Here is a 17,255-nt window from a genome sequence, read left to right as displayed (position 1 = left end):
CATCCCTGTGCCATGGGGAAAACAGAGTCCTGTGCTCCCAGCTCTGCTTGGAAACAGGAGGATCCACCCTGGTGGCAAATCATTCCCAGTGGGATGGGCCCCCATGGATACTCAGCTGGGATTTGGGTAGTGCTGGGCAGTGTGGGGCTTTGGCTGGGACCCAGAGTGCACTTTGGGATTTGGGATTTGGGAGTGGGAAGGGAAGCAAGGACTGGCAGCAATTCAGGATCCCATCAGCCCCACGTGTCCTGCTGGGGCTGCAGCATCTCCTGGGAGCCCTTTCCTGCAGCCTGGTGCTCCTGTGCCTCACGTGGGTGCTGCTCCTGCACCTCCTGCAGCCCTGGGGTGGTGTGGGCCCCAGGCAGGGCCTGCCCCTCTCCATCCCAAACAATCCAGGGCCTGCCCCTCTCCATCCCAAACAATCCAGGGCCTGCCCCTCTCCATCCCAAACAATCCAGGGTCTGCCCCTCTCCATCCCAAACAATCCAGGGCCTGCCCCTCTCCATCCCAAACAATCCAGGGTCTGCCCCTCTCCATCCCAAACAATCCAGGGCCTGCCCCTCTCCATCCCAAACAATCCAGGGTCTGCCCCTCTCCATCCCAAACAATCCAGGGCCTGCCCCTCTCCATCCCAAACAATCCAGGGTCTGCCCCTCTCCATCCCAAACAATCCAGGGTCTGCCCCTCTCCATCCCAAACAATCCAGGATCTGCTCCTCTCCATCCCAAACAATCCAGGGTCTGCCCCTCTCCATCCCAAACAATCCAGGGTCTGCCCCTCTCCATCCCAAACAATCCAGGGTCTGCCCCTCTCCATCCCAAACAATCCAGGGTCTGCCCCTCTCCATCCCAAACAATCCAGGGTCTGCCCCTCTCCATCCCAAACAATCCAGGGTCTGCCCCTCTCCATCCCAGCATCCCAGGATCTGCCCCTCTCCATCCCAAACAATCCAGGGTCTGCCCCTCTCCATCCCACACTGGCCCTGGGAGCAGCTCTGGCTTGGGCATAGCTGGGCTGGAAGAGCCTTTGGAAGGGGAGCTTTTGGAAACTTTTGGAAGGGGAGCCTTTGGAAGCCTTTGGAAACCTTTGGAAGGGGAGCCTTTGGAAACTTCTGGAAACTTTTGGAAGGGGAGCCTTTGGAAGGGGAGCAGTGACCCCCTGGCCGCGCTGCCGTGGCCGCTCCTGGTGGGGCGAGGGGAGCAGAGGCAGCCAAGGAAATCTCTGCTGCTCCCTGGCTGAGTGAGAAAACACCTGTAGGGCTGGAAGGCCTTGCAGACAGAGGGAAGCAGCTCCTTCCCTCCCTCCCTGCTCCCTCCCCAGAGCTCGCTCTGCAGATCAAAAGCAAACTCTGCCTCCGAGGAAGCGGGGCTGCTGTCAAACGGAGCAGAACGTTCCTGTGCCACTGGGAGCGTCTGGGAGCCAGGCTGGGCTGGCAGGGCAGGGAGGGGATTCCCCAGTGGAGCCCTGGCTGCAGAGCTCCTTCCCCACTGCCCTGAGACGTGGAGCACGGTGGGAAGGGAAAATCGGGAGAGAATTCTGTTCCTGTTTGAGCAGCTGACAAATCCGACTGCTGGGAGCCCCAGGGAGGCTGGGAAGGCTGGATGGAGTGCTGGAAAACACAGACAGGGAACAGGGAGGGATCCTGGGCTCACCCCAGGCTGCTCCTGCTTCCCTGCTCCTTTCTGTGCTCTTGTGAACCATTTAAACCAACCCAAAACCTCACTGCTTCTCCAGAGGAGCCCAGAACTGGGGCTGAACTGCAGCTGAGCAATTCTGATCCAGCCTCTGTCTGTCTGTCCCTCTCCTTTGGGGACAGACTGGCTTTGGCAGCTGTCCTGTTAGGCCAAGGGAAGAAATGAGGTTTTGGCCCCAATCTCACTGGCAGCATCACTGCCCCCAGTGTGGGGGGAATGGGCACAGGTGAGAAAAACCCCAAAAGCTGCTGCCCGGGGTCTGGGCTGAGATGGGCTTGCTGCAGCTTCTTGAGCTCAGACTGAGGTTGAATAAAGGGAACTTTGGCTGTCATGGGTTTGTTGTAGGACAGGAGGGGAGGATGGACAGGCTGGGTGTTCCTGTCTGGCCTGGGGAGGACGAGCCTGAGGAAACGTCATGGAGAGTGAAACGTGCTTGGGTCTGTGCAGAGCCTGGGCACCCAGGAGCTGCTGTGGCTGTGCCAGCAGTGCCCTGGCAGAGGTGGGAGGGCTGGGCTGAGCTCAGGGCCTGTGCTGGCTCTGCAGAGGGCCCAGCAGATGCCTGGCTGGGCTCTGAGTCCAGAGTCCATTTCACACCTGGCGGCTGCGGGAGATCTGGCGAGATCAGCCTCCCGCATTACCCCTGGTAATGACAAAAGCAGACAGCAAAGCTCCAGCAAAGCTGGAATTACTGCTGCCTGAGTCATGAGAAATCTTCCAAGTTCTAAGCATGGAAATCCAGCCTTTCCCTGGATTCCTCCTTCCTCTTAGGCTCCCCTCGCCACCCCCATTCTCCCTCCCCTCCTTGCACCTGAAATCTGCTCTGTGGCTGATCCGATAGAGTTTATGGTAATTAAGTGTTATTAAATCCCCTCCCCCCTCCCTTTTTTGCTCTAATGACACAGCTGTGTGGGGAGAGAAAAAAAAAAAAAAATCAGTGTTTTTCTAAATCAGGTCTGAGGCTTTGCTCCTTAGACCTTTGGGTAAGAGCATCAGGAGGGAACTGAAACCGTGAGCTTCTGCATCCCTGGGGGAGGTGGCAGGAGCAGAGGAGGAGGAGGAGGAGGAGGGAATCCTGTGGGAAGGAGACCTGGAAGGGAATTCTGCCCTCTCCTCCCTCCCCTGCTGCTTCCATGGGTGTCCTGCAGGTTTGAGGTGGCATTGAGGGAGCAGCCCCTGCCTTTGGGGTCTGGTTTGGGGGATGGGGGACCCCGGGCAGCAGCTCCTGATCCTGGGATGTGCAGGGGGAGGCAGCAGGTGCAGATGTGTGTCACTGGGGCACAAGAGCTGGGCAGAGCCTGAGCCCAGCCAGAGTCATTTACCTTTGGCACCTGGGAGCCAGGCAGGCAGCCCTTCGATGTTGGGGTGTTGTGCAGCTCAGACTCTACTATTATTATTATTATTATTATTATTATTATTATTATTATTATTATTATTATTATTATTATTACTATTACTATTACTATTGTCATTACTGTAATTACTATAATTATTGTTATTATCATTATCGTTACTCGTTATTCATTGTTATTTATTTTCATGTTATATTTTATTATTTTGTTATTATTGGGGTGATGATGAGGTGATGATGATGATAAGATGATGATGGTGATGATGATGATGGTGGTGATGATGTTTCCCTCCTGTATTTTTGGGAGGGGGTGGTTTCAGTACAGCCAGTGAAAGTTGCATCCCCCAGAGCCCGAGCCCTGTGCTGGGTGTCAGACAAAGGCAGCAGCAGTCCAGAGCTGCCTCACTGCCCAGCCCCGTGTCCGTGGGTCCGTCTGTGCCTGGCACAGCCCCGTGTCCGTGGGTCCGTGTGTGCCTGGCACAGCCCCGTGTCCGTGGGTCCGTCTGTGCCTGACACAGCCCCCGTGTCCGTGGGTCCGTTTGTGCCTGGCACAGCCCCCGTGTCCGTGGGTCCGTCTGTGCCTGACACAGCCCCCGTGTCCGTGGGTCCGTTTGTGCCTGGCACAGCCCCCGTGTCCGTGGGTCCGTCTGTGCCTGACACAGCCCCGTGTCCGTGGGTCTGTCTGTGCCTGACACAGCCCCCGTGTCCGTGGGTCCGTCTGTCCCTGACACAGCTCCCGTGTCCGTGGGTCCGTCTGTGCCTGACACAGCCCCCGTGTCCGTGGGTCCGTCTGTGCCTGACACTGCCCCGTGTCCGTGGGTCTGTCTGTGCCTGACACAGCCCCCGTGTCCGTGGGTCTGTCTGTGCCTGGCACAGCTCCCGTGTCCGTGGGTCCGTCTGTGCCTGACACAGCCCCTTGTCCGTGGGTCCGTCTGTGCCTGACACAGCTCCCGTGTCCGTGGGTCTGTCTGTGCCTGACACAGCCCCCGTGTCCGTGGGTCTGTGTGTGCCTGGCACAGCCCCGTGTCCGTGGGTCTGTCTGTGCCTGACAAGGCCCCCGTGTCCGTGGGTCTGTGTGTGCCTGACACAGCCCCCGTGTCCGTGGGTCTGTGTGTGCCTGGCACAGCCCCCGTGTCCGTGGGTCCGTCTGTGCCCGCCCCACGCTCCCTTTGCCGATGGGAGCCCCCGTGCCCTCCCAGCAGCAGTGCCAGTGCCTGTGCCAGTGCCCCCCACGGCTTTGGGGCCCGCACAGCCTCCCCTGGGGGCTGTGCCCGGGCAGGGGGCGGCTGCAGGAGCCCGGGGCACTCCCGGGAGGGTGGTCCTGTCACTCCCCAGCACCGCGGTGGTCCTGGGACTGCCGCCCCCCCTCCCCTGTGCCTGCCCACATTGTGCTGGGAGTTCTCTCTGAGTAATGAAAAGGCTTTGCCTGTGGGAAAGATCCAAGATAAAATAGTGTCGGAGCAGCCAAGGCGGAGAGCAGTAATTACCGAGAGCTGTGCTTACAGTAAACACAAAACCCCTGCGGTTTTCTCTCGCTGGCTGCCAGGCTGGGATCCCTCCTGCCCCCGGCGCAGCAGGACCTCACTCGGGAGCTGCCACCGTTCTGGGGACACCGGCAGGGAGGGGGGCAGCAGGGGGGCCTCGGGGTGCTGGGGCACGGGTACAGCTGGCAAAGAGCCTGCTCTGGGGTGTCAGAGCATCTCAGGTGGGCAGGTGGGCTCAGCCCTGTCCCCTGGGTGGGTTCAGCCCTGTCCCCTGGGTGGGTTCAGCCCTGTCCCCTGGGTGGTGTCAGCCCTGTCCCCTGGGTGTCAGCACTATCCCCTGGGTGGTGTCAGCCCTGTCCCCCGGGCGGGTTCAGCCCTGTCCCTTGGGTGTCAGCCCTGTCCCCTGGGTGGGTTCAGCCCTGTCCCTTGGGTGTCAGCCCTGTCCCCTGGGTGGGTTCAGCCCTGTCCCCTGGGTGTCAGCCCTGTCCCCTGGGTGTCAGCCCTGTCCCATGGGTGTCAGCCCTGTCCCCTGGGTGGGTTCAGCCCTGTCCCCTGGGTGTCAGCCCTGTACCCTGGGTGTCAGCCCTGTCCCATGGGTGTCAGCCCTGTCCCCTGGGTGGGTTCAGCCCTGTCCCCTGGGTGTCAGCCCTGTCCCATGGGTGTCAGCCCTGTCCCATGGGTGTCAGCACTATCCCCTGGGTGGGTGTCAGCAGTGTCCCTTGGGTGGGTGTCAGCACTATCCCCTGGGTGGGTGTCAGCAGTGTCCCTTGGGAGCACCTCTCACTTCATGGTGTCCTCTGAGTGCTCAGAAAGGGGAGGACAGGGGGTGCCTGTCTGGTCAGGTATGAGCTGAAGGAAAAACTCACATCCCCAAAGATAGGGAAGGGCTGAGAATTCCGTGAGCTCTCCCATCCTCCCTGTCCCTTTGAGGGTACAGAGCTTGCTGGCGATTTTTTGCTGTTAAAATTAAGAGCTTGGTGCTTTAGGGGGAAGGAAGAAAAAGCTGGTGATGTTTTTTGGGTGCTGTGGACTTCCTGTATGTAAATGTGGAGTTTTAGTGGGTTTCATGGTCTAGGCCACGTTTGGTGGCACATCTTGAGGAGAAGCTTGGTCCATCAGATCCCACGGAGAGCTGTGGGAATTGGTGCTGATACCCCTTCACCCCCCTTCCTCTCTCTATTGCTGCTCTTTTGTGACTTGGCGCTGTAAGAAAAGCAGAAAGCCGAGCAGCAGCTGCTGTGCCCCGCAGAGACGTCGCAGACGGCGGCGCTGGAGGAGGCGGCGGCGCAGATGACCCCCGAGGAGCACTACAGGCGCATGATGGCAGCGCTGGAGCACGGCTCCTTCGAGGAGCAGCAGCAGCAGCGCCTCTACCAGCTGGCCAACAGCATGGCAGTGCCCAGCCACGGAGGTAGGGCTGCCAGGGGGCAGCTGGGGGAGCCCCCGAGCCCCAAACCCACTGGGGAGGGGTTTGGGAGGTGTCCCCGAGCCCTGCACTCACTGGGGATGGGTTTGGGAGGTGTCCCTGAGCTCTTCAGCCATTGGGGATGGGTTTGGGAGGTGCCTCCAGGCCCTGCACCCATTGGGGATGGGTTTGGGAGGTGCCCCCAAGCTCTTCAGCCATTGGGGATGGGTTTGGGAGCTTCCCCCAAGCTCTTCACCCATTGGGGATGGGTTTGGGAGCTTCCCCCAAACCCTGTACCCATTAAGGATGGGTTTGGGAGATGTCTCCAAGCCCCTGGACTCATTTGGGATGGGTTTGGGAGGTGCCTCCGAGCCCTGCACTCACTGGGGATGGGTTTGGGAGGTGTCCCTGAGCTCTTCAGCCATTGGGGATGGGTTTGGGAGGTGCCTCCAGGCCCTGCACCCATTGGGGATGGGTTTGGGAGGTGCCCCCAAGCTCTTCACCCATTGGGGATGGGTTTGGGAGATGTCTCCAAGCCCCTGGACTCATTTGGGATGGGTTTGAGAGGTGCCCCCGAGCCATGCACTCACTTGAGGTGAGGCTGGGAGATGTCCCTGAGCCCTGGACTCATTGGGATAGGTTTGGGAAATGTCCCTGAGCCCTGGACTCATTTGCTATGGGTCTAGGGATGTCCCCAAGCCCTGGGCTCACTGGGATGACTCTGGGAGATGTCCTGCAGTGCTGGCATGTGCTGATCCCACACACTGAGGGCTTGCTGGGAGCTTTTCCCAGCGTTTTTTGGAGGGAGCAGCTGGATCCAGCACGTCCTGGGCTGTGCCTAAAGGGGGCACCAGGACCACGAGCATTGAGCATCCCTCCCCAGCTCCACCCGTGCCTGCGTGGGCAGAGCCTGAGTCCTGTCCTGCCATGCCAGCCTCTGTCCCTGTGCTCCCTGCCAGAGCAGCAGCCAGAGCTGCAGGAGAATCTCTGCTCTGGAGTGTAAATCCCCAGGGCTCCTTGTTAGGTTAATGAAGAGGCTGTCTCTTTTCCACTCTGCTTGATTTGATTGGCTTCTCTGGGGGCAGCAAGGCGATTGCTGTGGAGGAAGGATTTGCTTATCAGCAAAAGCCCAGCACAAACCTGCCCTGGCCCCCAAACCTGCCCTGGGCCCCGTGGGGAGCTGGTGCTGGGCTGTGCCAGGCATTGCAGAGCCCCTGTGAGCTCAGCTGTGGCTGAGGGACACAGGGAGGGACAGGCTGTGACAAAAGGGTGGCACTGGAATATTCAGCCATGACTGGAGCCCAGCAGAGCTTGGGCACAGAGTGTGGGATCTGCCAGACACAGGGACGTGTCCACCCCACCAGTGTGCTCTGGGGGACAGCTGGATCACCCCCGAACCCCAAATAACAAGAACTCATTACCTTGAGAGCCTGATGTGTTTTTGTGGTGATTAAATTGTCAGCATTTTGTTTGGAGGGGTCACACTGGGGTTTTGGTGGGCAGAGGGGGATGAGGAGCCTGCACAGCCAGACTGGCTCGGGGAACACTGACAAGACAAAACTTGGTGTATTTTTGGATTGTCTCCACACCACAGGGCTCTGGTTGGGCTATAAATTATTAGTGCCAGTACAAAGCACAGTTTATCTGCAGGCTCACATGGAGGCACCAATAACATTAATAATTTAAAAAATGTTAATAATTTAGAAATCTTTTTTTTTTAATTGCTTTTCAGCCCCCCCTTCCCTCCTCCACCCCCGTTCTCCCAGTGGCATTCATCCCACATTCTGAATTCAGTCTGTCTCCGTGCCTGGAACCTCCATCCGCCAGCGTCCCACTGTCAATCAATCTGATTTCCCAACTGTCAGAGTTGGGATTGTAAATAACAGATCCTCGGGGGGGCCTGGGCAGCAGGGAGGGGGCAGGGGAGGGGAGGGGACGGGAGAGGGGAGGGGTGTGTGCGGGGGCTGCTGCGGTCACTCAGGATCGATGCGGCTCCTGGGGCTGGCTGCACGCCAGCCTTCTAAATTACAGCCGCCGTGGCAATCAGCAGTGACCTGGGTTTTTCAGATAATTAATTTATAAACATTGGAAGGTTGCACGGTCTCCCTGGCTCGGAGAATTCTCCAGGTTTTTTGGTTTTGTTTTGTTTTGTTGTTTTTTTCTGTGATCTGATGGTGTTTGGCTGTTCCTTACGTACTTGTACAGTTCAGAATTGTTTTAGTGTTTCAGTGTTTGTCCCCTGGGCTGGGGGACAGAAATTGGGGCACTGCTGTCCCCATTCCTGCAGGAATAGCAGCTGTGGGAATGTTCTCACCCCAGTCCTGAGCCTCACCAAAATGTTTGATGCTGTGAGTGATGGAGCTCAGGCTGGGTTGGGCACATCTTGGTGCCAGGAGGGGTGGCTAGGATTTCCAGAACTGGTGGGAAAAAGGAATCCAGGGAGATGGGAAGTGTGTGGCATTACAGAGTTGTGCAGTGTTCCTACAGCAGTGTGGCTTCTCAGAGCAGCTGTGGGAGGGTGGATGTGCTGCTGGGTGTGAAAGCTCTGCCGGGTCAGTGTTGGAGGTGATGCTGCCCGGGGTGTGCTCAGGGAGATAAATCTGCCTCTGCTGCTCTCCCCAGCTGTGTTTTGGTTTCCTTTGGCAGCGTGATGCTGTGAGGGAGGTTTCCTCTGCGGGGATGTTTCCTGTGCAGGGCAGCAGAGGCTCTGGGGTGGGATGTGAGCTGTGTGCAGGGAGATTTCACACCTTTACCTGGACTGAACCACTCCTGATGCTGAACTGGGAGAGAGCAGCCCCTGGGGGAGCTTCAGTGTGCCTGGCACAGGTGTCCGTGTCACTTGTTGCTCCCTGAGCCACATGGGCTGTACCTGCATCACCTGCCCCTCCTCGGGGCTCCTCGCCGTGAGGTGGTGCTGGCCTTACCTGGGCATCCCGGGCTCAGGTGTCACTGCACACGTGGCACTGGTCCCAGGTCGTGCCAGGGCGCTGCAGGCTGAACGAGGGGTGTGTTTCCTCCTGCCCCGCAGCTGTGTGCGGGCTGTGCCGGGATCCCCTCCCGGCCGGGAGAGGGAGTTTGGGGAATGCCTCCCTCTCCTCCTGCTCTCCTCGCATCCATCCGTCCGTCCGTCCATCCCTCCTTCCATCCATCCCTCCCTTTTTTCCCCGCTCCTTCCCTCCCTCCTTCCCTCTCTCCCTGCGGCAGGAAGGCAATTAAACAGCAAAATCCACCCCCCCCTGCCGTAGTTGCACAATTTCCTCCGCTGCCAAAACTCCCTGGGCGGCGGGGGCGGATCGCGCCCGGAGCCGCCGGGGCCGCCGCTCCCCGCCGGGCTCCGCCGCCGCCCCGGCGCCCGAGAGCCGCCCCTGCCCGCGGGGTGGCCGCGGGGCGGCCGCGGGAGGGGGGACAGAGCAGCCGCTGTCGCCCGGGGGCTGCGGGCACGGCCGGGAGCGGCCCCGGGGCAGCGCTGATCGCCCGCGGGGAGCCGCGAGCAGCGCCGGAGCCTGTGTGTGTGTCTGTCTGTCTGTCTGTCGGGTGTGTCTGTCCGGCTGTGGCTGTGTGTCTGTCCGGCTGTGTCCGTGTGTCTGTGTGTCTGTCCGGCCGGCTGTGGTTTGCGGGGTCGGTGCCGGCCAGCAGCACTCCTCATCGCTCATGGTTCGTGGCTCATGGCTCATCGCTCCCTGCTGTCCCCAGATCTGCTCCGGGCGCGGCAGGAGGCGGCGGCGGCGGCAGCCCGGACCCCGGGCGCGATGGAAGCGCACATCCCCTCGGCCAGCAACTCGTCCAGCCAGCGCAGGAAGCAGGGCCTGCCGCAGCACAGGGACAGCCACTTCCCCGACAGGTATCGCGACACGGGGGCACCCTCGGGGCCGGGCTGGGCTGGCACGGGGGCTGCGGGAACGGGGAGGGGCTGCCCAGGGCGGTGCGGGAGACTCCGTGCCTTGGAATGTTTAAAAAGTGTGTGGATGTGGCGCTGGGGACGTGGTTTGGTGTTGACTCCGGACTCGGTGATTTTGGAGGAGTTTTCCAGCCTTTAGGAATGTGTAATTCCATGGGAGAGCAGGGGCTGGGCAGAGCTGATTTACCTGGGCAAGGTGTGACCCTCTCCTCTGGGGGCTGTGCAGGTGCTGGGGATGCTCCTGCCATACTCTGGGGTGTCTGTATGGAAAGGGGGAATCTGTGCCTGTGCTGATCTGCACCCACATCCAGGGGAGTGACTGCCAGGCTGGAATGGTCCAAATCCTGTGTTGGAGAGGCCACTCTCACCTGTTCTTGGGCACAGAGCAAGTTAAGGAGTTTAAGTTTGCATCCCCAGGTAATGAGAGAGAAGAAATGCTCTGAGATGGAGCAGAAAGAGAAGTTTTCTTTGTTAAGGAAAAGAGCCACAGCTTGCCTCTCCCACTGCTAGGAAAGCTGATATCCCCCCACCCCCAGGAAATTCTAGCTCATTTATCTTGCTCTGTGCCACGAGCCATTCGCTGTGCAATCAAGAACTTCAGAGGGAAATTAAATTAAAGCTGCATGCATTGCTGACAGGGATGGAGGGGACGGGGGATGCAAAGGCTGTGGATGTCAGGGATGAGCAGGAAGGCTCTGGTATTTACACTTTCCTGGCATTTCCAGGGTGGGGGCAGAGCAGGCTGCACTCTCAGCAGTGTGTGTGATGTTCTGAGTGCAGTGTTTCCCCACGGGAGATCCCGGCTGGTTTTCCTGCTGTCCTGCAGCGCTGTGGAGGGGCCGGGCAGCCCTGCGAGCTTCTCTCCCACCGCGTGTACTTTGGCTAACCCAGCCCATAAATCGCGGCCCTGAGCAGACCTGGGAGGATGCAGGAGCCTCAGGAGCGGCTCCCCAGCGCTGTGTGGGCTGGAGAGGAGCCAGGGCTGCTGGAAAAGCATCCGGGGGAGGGAGGAGCTGCTGCTGGCAGCGGGGGCAGGCTGGGGATGGGCAGGTCCACATCAGCCCCAGAGGTGTTGGTTTGGGCAGGTGCTGTGCCGTGGTCTGGGGAGAGGGGAGGGAGGAGGATGATGGTGGGTCAGGGGCTGAAGGCCAGGGGGTGGCTTTTGGAGCAAACTGCTTTTCCTCGAGTCAGTTCTCCAAATACCCTCATGGATAGTTGGATTGCAGGAGAGGGAAATCCTGGAGGAGCACACAGGACACAAGCTGTGTGTGATGCTGGGAGAAATCCCTGTGGGACCTTGGGACAGGGCAGGAGCCCCCAGTGCCTCAGTTTCCCCTGCTGGAGGTGACAGTGGCTCTCAGTTTGAAAGGAGGTTGTGTTTAATGTTTGGGAAGGTTCAGTTGCAAGAGCAGCAGAGTTGGGGTGTGTTGGTGGAGCAGGGGTTGGAGTGAGCTGATCTTTAAGGTCGTTTCCAACCCAAACCAGTCTGGGATCAGCTGACAGGTTTGTCATTTCTGCTCAGAGATCTGAGCACCCCAAGGGTCAGTGTGTGTCCCTCTGCTCCCTGTCAGAAGTGACCCAGCTGTGCCAGCTGTTCCTCCAGGTGTGTTTGGGAATGCCAGGAGAAGCTGTGGCCATGGGTTGCAGAGCAGGGAAGTTTTGTGGGTGGTGGTTCCTCCCCTGCATTCCCTGTTCACCTTGGGTTTGTGCTGGGGGTCAGTCAGAGCAGCCTCATGCACCTTTATCCTGGAGGAGCAGAAATTTCCAGAGCTCCAGGTGGGCAGTGGCAGGGGAGGAGCTGCCTCACATTCCCAGGCACACCTGGGTGGATTTCTGGTGTCTCCCAGGAGCAGGGGGGTGAGAAATGCTTGGCATGGTGTTCAAATTCCATTTCAGCTTCCTCTGTGCAGCTCAGGTCAGCTCTCAGGAATAATCAGTGCCTTCAGCCCTTCTGTCTGGCAGAGCAAGAGGGGAAAACCCCCAGTGGTGACCCAGTTTTGTGTGTCAGGGCAGTGCTGGTGTTCCTGCAAAGGCAGCAGTGCAGAGCAGTGGGAGCTGTGCCTGCAGTTCTCCAGCTCCCAGGTGTGCAGGGGCTGAGCTGGGGGGCACTAGGGAAGGTGGGTGTGCTCAGACATTTGTAATTTGTCATAAATGAATTAATTATTATATCTTTGCTGGTCAGAAACAGGCTGGGAGGTTTGGCTTTGTGAGACACACACAGATGTGGATTTTTTTTGGGCTGAGGTTCTGATAGTGGTCTCTTCATCTCTGCTCCCTTCTGCATCTCTTGGAAGGAGTCAGTGAAACTGAGACACCTTGCCAAAAGCAGACTCAAGCCACAGCCTGGAGAATTCATTGTGTTTCATGGTTTTGGTTTCCTAGATGCTTTGGAGATGGATTCAGCTGGAGTGCCAGGGCCTGGTGCTCTGTTGGGAGGATGGTTGAGTTCAGTGTTATAAAAAGACTTGGAAGAGGAGCGGGTACAACTGAAAGGTGCCACTGTCACCACTCCAGCCTGGAGCTCTGCCCACCTCCAAGCTGCTGCCTCTCCTGCAGGCTGTGCTTGGATGCTGCTCCTTGGCTGCTGTCCCCAGGATTTGTTGTCACTGTTCTCCTGGGCTCCTTCAGCCTGGTGGGATGTGCTCATCCCTGCTTCTCTCTGTGCAAGATTTCCCATTGAGGAAAGGGAAGGGTTTCCCACAGAAGGGGTTGGAGAGGAGCTGAGGCAGGGCTGGGGGAGCTCAGTGGAGTGAAGCTCCCTTAAGTTTCACTTAAAACACAATCAGAATCTTCATTTGGAAAATTCTGTCTAACATATATTAACAGTTCTCTTAACTTTTTATTTGGAACACTAAAACAATTTCTCCTTAATAAGGATTCTAAATAATAATACATATATTTCTGCTCCTCAAATACACTTTCCCCCATCTCTATAGACTCGAGCACAACACTTAACTTACTTTAAATATGTCATTATAAATCCTGAATCCTTTCCCATACTATTATTTCTGTTCTTTAAATATATTTTCCCCCATCTCTGTGGATATATATGAACACTCAGCTCATCTTAAATACATCATTATAAGTTCTATAGATTTTTTTTCTCATTTCTGCTCTTTTGGCATAATATTTTATGCTCCTAGATTACCAAAGTTGCTCACCTCAGTATAAGATAGGTGATGAGAAATCCCAGTCTTCTTCTTCTGCAGTCCTGCTTGCCTCTCCCAGCAGTCATCAGGGGCTTTCTTTGGGCTTTCTCCCTTAATTGAGGCACCAAAATGTGGCTGGGTTTGATGCAGTTCTGTGCTGGGGTTGGTTTTTGTGCCTGGGGGTGCCAAGAACACGGGGTGCTGCCAGGCTGAGGTGCCAGCACACCCCCGTGCCAGGGTCCTGCAGCCACTGCTGCCTCCCCTGCAGGAGCTGACAGACACCAGGCACCAGCCAGAGGCTCCCTCTGAGCAGAGCTGTGCCCAAAATACCCAGCCTGCAGTTCTGGATTCCCTCCTTCCCATCTGCTGTTGGTTGGTTCTTCCACCGCCTCCTTCCTCCCCCTGCTTTGGGGAGGTTTTCCTTTTCCCTGCTGGTTCCTTGGGCACAGCTCCTGCTCTGGGCACAGCTCCTGCTCTGGGCACAGCTCCTGCCCTCCCTGGGCACACCTTGTGCCCTCTCTGGGCTCAGCTCCTGCTCTGGGCTCAGCTCCTGCTCTGGGCTCAGCTCCTGCTCTGGGCACAGCTCCTGCTCTGGGCTCAGCTCCTGCTCTGGGCTCAGCTCCTGCTCTGGGCTCAGCTCCTGCCCTCCCTGGGCACAGCTCCTGCTCTGGGCTCAGCTCCTGCTCTGGGCTCAGCTCCTGCTCTGGGCACAGCTCCTGCCCTCCCTGGGCACACCTTGTGCCCTCTCTGGGCTCAGCTCCTGCTCTGGGCTCAGCTCCTGCTCTGGGCTCAGCTCCTGCCCTCCCTGGGCACACCTTGTGCCCTCTCTGGGCTCAGCTCCTGCTCTGGGCTCAGCTCCTGCTCTGGGCTCAGCTCCTGCCCTCCCTGGGCACACCTTGTGCCCTCTCTGGGCTCAGCTCCTGCTCTGGGCTCAGCTCCTGCCCTCTCTGGGCACACCTCCTGCTCTGGGCTCAGCTCCTGCTCTGGGCACAGCTCCTGCTGTGGGCTCAGCTCCTGCCCTCCCTGGGCACACCTTGTGCCCTCTCTGGGCACCTCCTGCCCTCCCTGGGCACAGCTCCTGCTCTGGGCTCATCTCCTGCTCTGGGCACACCTTGTGCCCTCTCTGGGCACCTCCTGCCATCACCATCTCTCTCCTCCCCTGCTCTTACCCACCCCAGCCCTGTCCCCCCCCTCCTCTCTGAATGCTCTGATTTTCTGATTTTTGCCCTGCCAGAATCCCTCCCTGGTTCCCATCTGGCTGAATATTCTGCAGAGCAAAGGCCAAAGATCCTGCCCTGATTTAACCAGTTTGGTTTCAGCTGCAGTTTGGATTTGGAGGGGGCAGCACAAAGCATCCCTGGGAGGGCAGTGCCAGCACGTGTTCTTTTCCTGCCTGGAAATCCCACACAGCATTTTCAGCAAGGCCTTTGATTTTATTTATCCTCCCTTGCTGGCAGTGTCTGGGGCTGGCAGAGCAGCGAGGAGCTCTGTGCCTCCTGCCTGTTACCTCGGGTTTAAAGTGTCTCTTCCTATCAAATGCAGAGCAGAAGAAAGCAGAGCTTTCATGCATTCTTTCCCCCCCTCCCTTCCCTCTTCTTCCATCCGTTCTAAATTTATTTCCATGCCTTGCCGGTTTCAATCTGCATTTCCTGACCCTCTCACATCTCCAGGCACAGCCTGTGCTCCCAGCCTTCCCCAGAGCTTGGGCTGAGCCAGGGGGGAGCTCTGCTCTGGCCTTGGGAGGGTATGATGGGGTTAAAGTGAAAGGCTTGGCTTTAACAGTATAATGTGTAACCCCATAATGACTTTAAATATTGATTATTTGAAGGCCATTAGTGCTTATTGTTAAAGAAAAGTCGATACTTTTTAAGCCTTGTGAACCATTTGTCTCCTGTTAAAGGACATATCAAATTTAGCAGCGTGCAGTGCAAATCCCCTAATACTCTGCTCACAAGCCTCCAGCTGGCATTTTAGGGGGGGAAAAGGAAAAAAGGGAGCAGGGGGAGGAATGTGCAGCAGCACAGAATTGCTCTCTGCAAGGTAAGGACAAGGCGTATCAGATGTAATTGCCAGGGGCTAAATTCACCTCCTCAGAGCAGGGCACTGTAATTCTGACTCTGAGCCGTGGAGGAAGAGGAGGAAGGAATTTAATGGGGGATTGGAGGCTGACAGAGAGGAGAGGATGCAGGGATCAGTGGTGGTGCACACCTGGATGGAAGCACAGCAGCCTTTGTTCAGGGGTTTTTATTCTGGGGCTGCAGTCTGGTGCTGCTGCCTCCTCCTGTGCTGGCTGCCCATGCCCAGGATGGGCTGGCAGGGAGCAGGGCAGGTTCTGTGCCCAGCAGGCTGGCTCTGGGGGGTGGCTCTGGGGGTCTGTCCCTGGTGGCCACGCAGCTGAGGGGCCTGGGGCAGGAGCTGGGCAACATCAGGCTCCCTGCAGGGAGGAAAATCCCCTCTTGCCCAAATACTTGTGAGCATCCCTGCCTGCTGAGCAGGACAGGTGCACTGATCCCCTTTGCTTGGCCATCTGTAGCCCTTTTTTGGGCTGGTTTGGCCATCTGGCCTCCCTGCTCTGAGCCCAGGGGTGTGACAGTGCCAGCTGAGGGACCTTGGGCTGCTCCTGCTGCCCTGTGTGGGTGTTTGGGGGAGCCCCAGGGGTCTGTGTGTCCTGCTGTGCCACGCAGGGACGGTGACAGTGTGTGTCACTGTGTGTCCCTGGGCTGTCCCTAACCCTTGGGGCTCATCCCCAGGGTGTGTTGGAGGCTGTGGGACTGCTGTGTCCTGTCCAGCCCCTCTTCCAGCCCCCTGCAGCTGCTTCCCAGGCTGCTGTGCCCATGGGATGGGGTCCAGGAGCGGTGGCTTTGTCCCTTTGCTGCATCCCATTCCCCAGGCAGGCACCCAAGGAAGGCAGGGGAGCTCTGAGGGAACTCTGCAGAGTCTGGAGCAGATGTGGATTCCTCAGGGATCAAAGTCATGCCCTGTAGCACAACATGAAAGCACAAAAACACCCTGGGATGAGCGCTGGGCTGCCCCCAAAGGGAGAACCTTTCCTTTTCCAGCACCTAGCCCTGTTCCCCATCCCACCCTCTGCTTCCTGGGCACAGCCTGGCACAGCCCAAGGCGCTCCTTTGTTTTTGAGCTCTCCATACACCCTGGTGCTCCTGCAGGATCCCCTTCTGTGAGTTCTTTCGACCTCCAGGTGCTCTACAGGCACCAAACTCCAGAGCTCTTGGCTCCTACTTCGTCGGGTAATCTTAAATGAGCAAAGCAGCTAATAGTTAAAAAACTTATTTATTACAAAGCACATCAGTCTCAGCAGGCAAGCAGACAAGCAATGGCAAAAAGCAATGGCAAAGCAGCAGCAATAAGGGAATGGCTAGAAACTTGTGGCTAAAAGCCCAATGGCTAAAAGCAGCAACTCTCTCAATACAAACTCTTATATAGGATTTTTCTAACAAGCTAAGACACAAACTCAGACCACCACTCCTTAACCTATTAGAATTCTAGTTCTTAGCACACCAGGTTACGTACAGAACTACTCATACAATCTATCTTGTTCTATCTGAAAAATGTCAGCAATATTCTTACTACAGCTCTATTGTCTAAGTCCTGTCTACAGCTGTGGGCTTGGAGCCTCCACTGAAGGTATCAGTATGTTCCTACCTTCACCAGAACACTCACTGCCACTCTGCCATTTGAAACCTTTCACTTACTAAAAGCATTAGAACTCACCCTAAAACTTACTCAATCCCTGCACTCTGATTTCTCTCTGAAGAATTCAGAGAGACCCCTGGCTCTCTGACTGCACCACCCTTCCCCACACACGGTTAACAGCGCCTCGGTTCCCTGAATCGCTCCTTCCGAAGCGAGCAGCACGTCTGCCGGGCTGGCCTGCCCGTGATTACAGCTAATTACGATCGAGCGGACACCTCGAGCCGCCGTCACGCCGCTTTAATTGCGCGTTATTCATCGGCGGGGCCGGCGCGGGTGGCGGCGGCGCTTGGCAGCGCGGCCCCGGCTAATTGCGAGGCCTCGGGGATTAGGGCAGGTGATTACACACTTGGCGCTGTAATTACATCAGCATCGCTTGGCTGCTGCCCCGGCTCCGAGCCCGAAGGTCGCGCGCGGCGTTACCTGAGATTAATTGGAGCTGCCAGCGCGGCGCGGGCGGCGCACGGGCGGCATTAACATTGCAGGAGCCCCCATCGATCCCCGGCCCTGCAGACACCGCAATTAGCTCGGAGCAGAGCCAGGGCACCGGGGAGCAGCGGGAGGGG

The 17,255-nt window shown here is 57.7% G+C and overlaps 1 protein-coding gene across 4 annotated transcripts in view; it reads left to right on the top strand.

The window, feature by feature from the left end:
- Positions 1-17,255, top strand: part of SAMD11 (sterile alpha motif domain containing 11) — an 86,435-nt gene that overhangs the window by 56,391 nt on the left and 12,789 nt on the right. For all 4 annotated transcript variants that reach the window (XM_056508078.1, XM_056508079.1, XM_056508081.1 and 1 more), the window contains 2 exons: positions 5,776-5,937; positions 9,625-9,772. In XM_056508078.1, coding sequence (XP_056364053.1) covers positions 5,776-5,937; positions 9,625-9,772 — 310 coding nt within the window. The remainder of the gene's footprint in view (positions 1-5,775; positions 5,938-9,624; positions 9,773-17,255) is intronic.

Source organism: Oenanthe melanoleuca, chromosome 21 (genome assembly GCF_029582105.1).
Source record: "Oenanthe melanoleuca isolate GR-GAL-2019-014 chromosome 21, OMel1.0, whole genome shotgun sequence".
NCBI classification, from domain to species: Eukaryota; Metazoa; Chordata; class Aves; order Passeriformes; family Muscicapidae; genus Oenanthe; species Oenanthe melanoleuca.
Note: the sequence above shows the minus strand (reverse complement) of the source record. Positions and strands in the feature narration are given on the sequence as shown.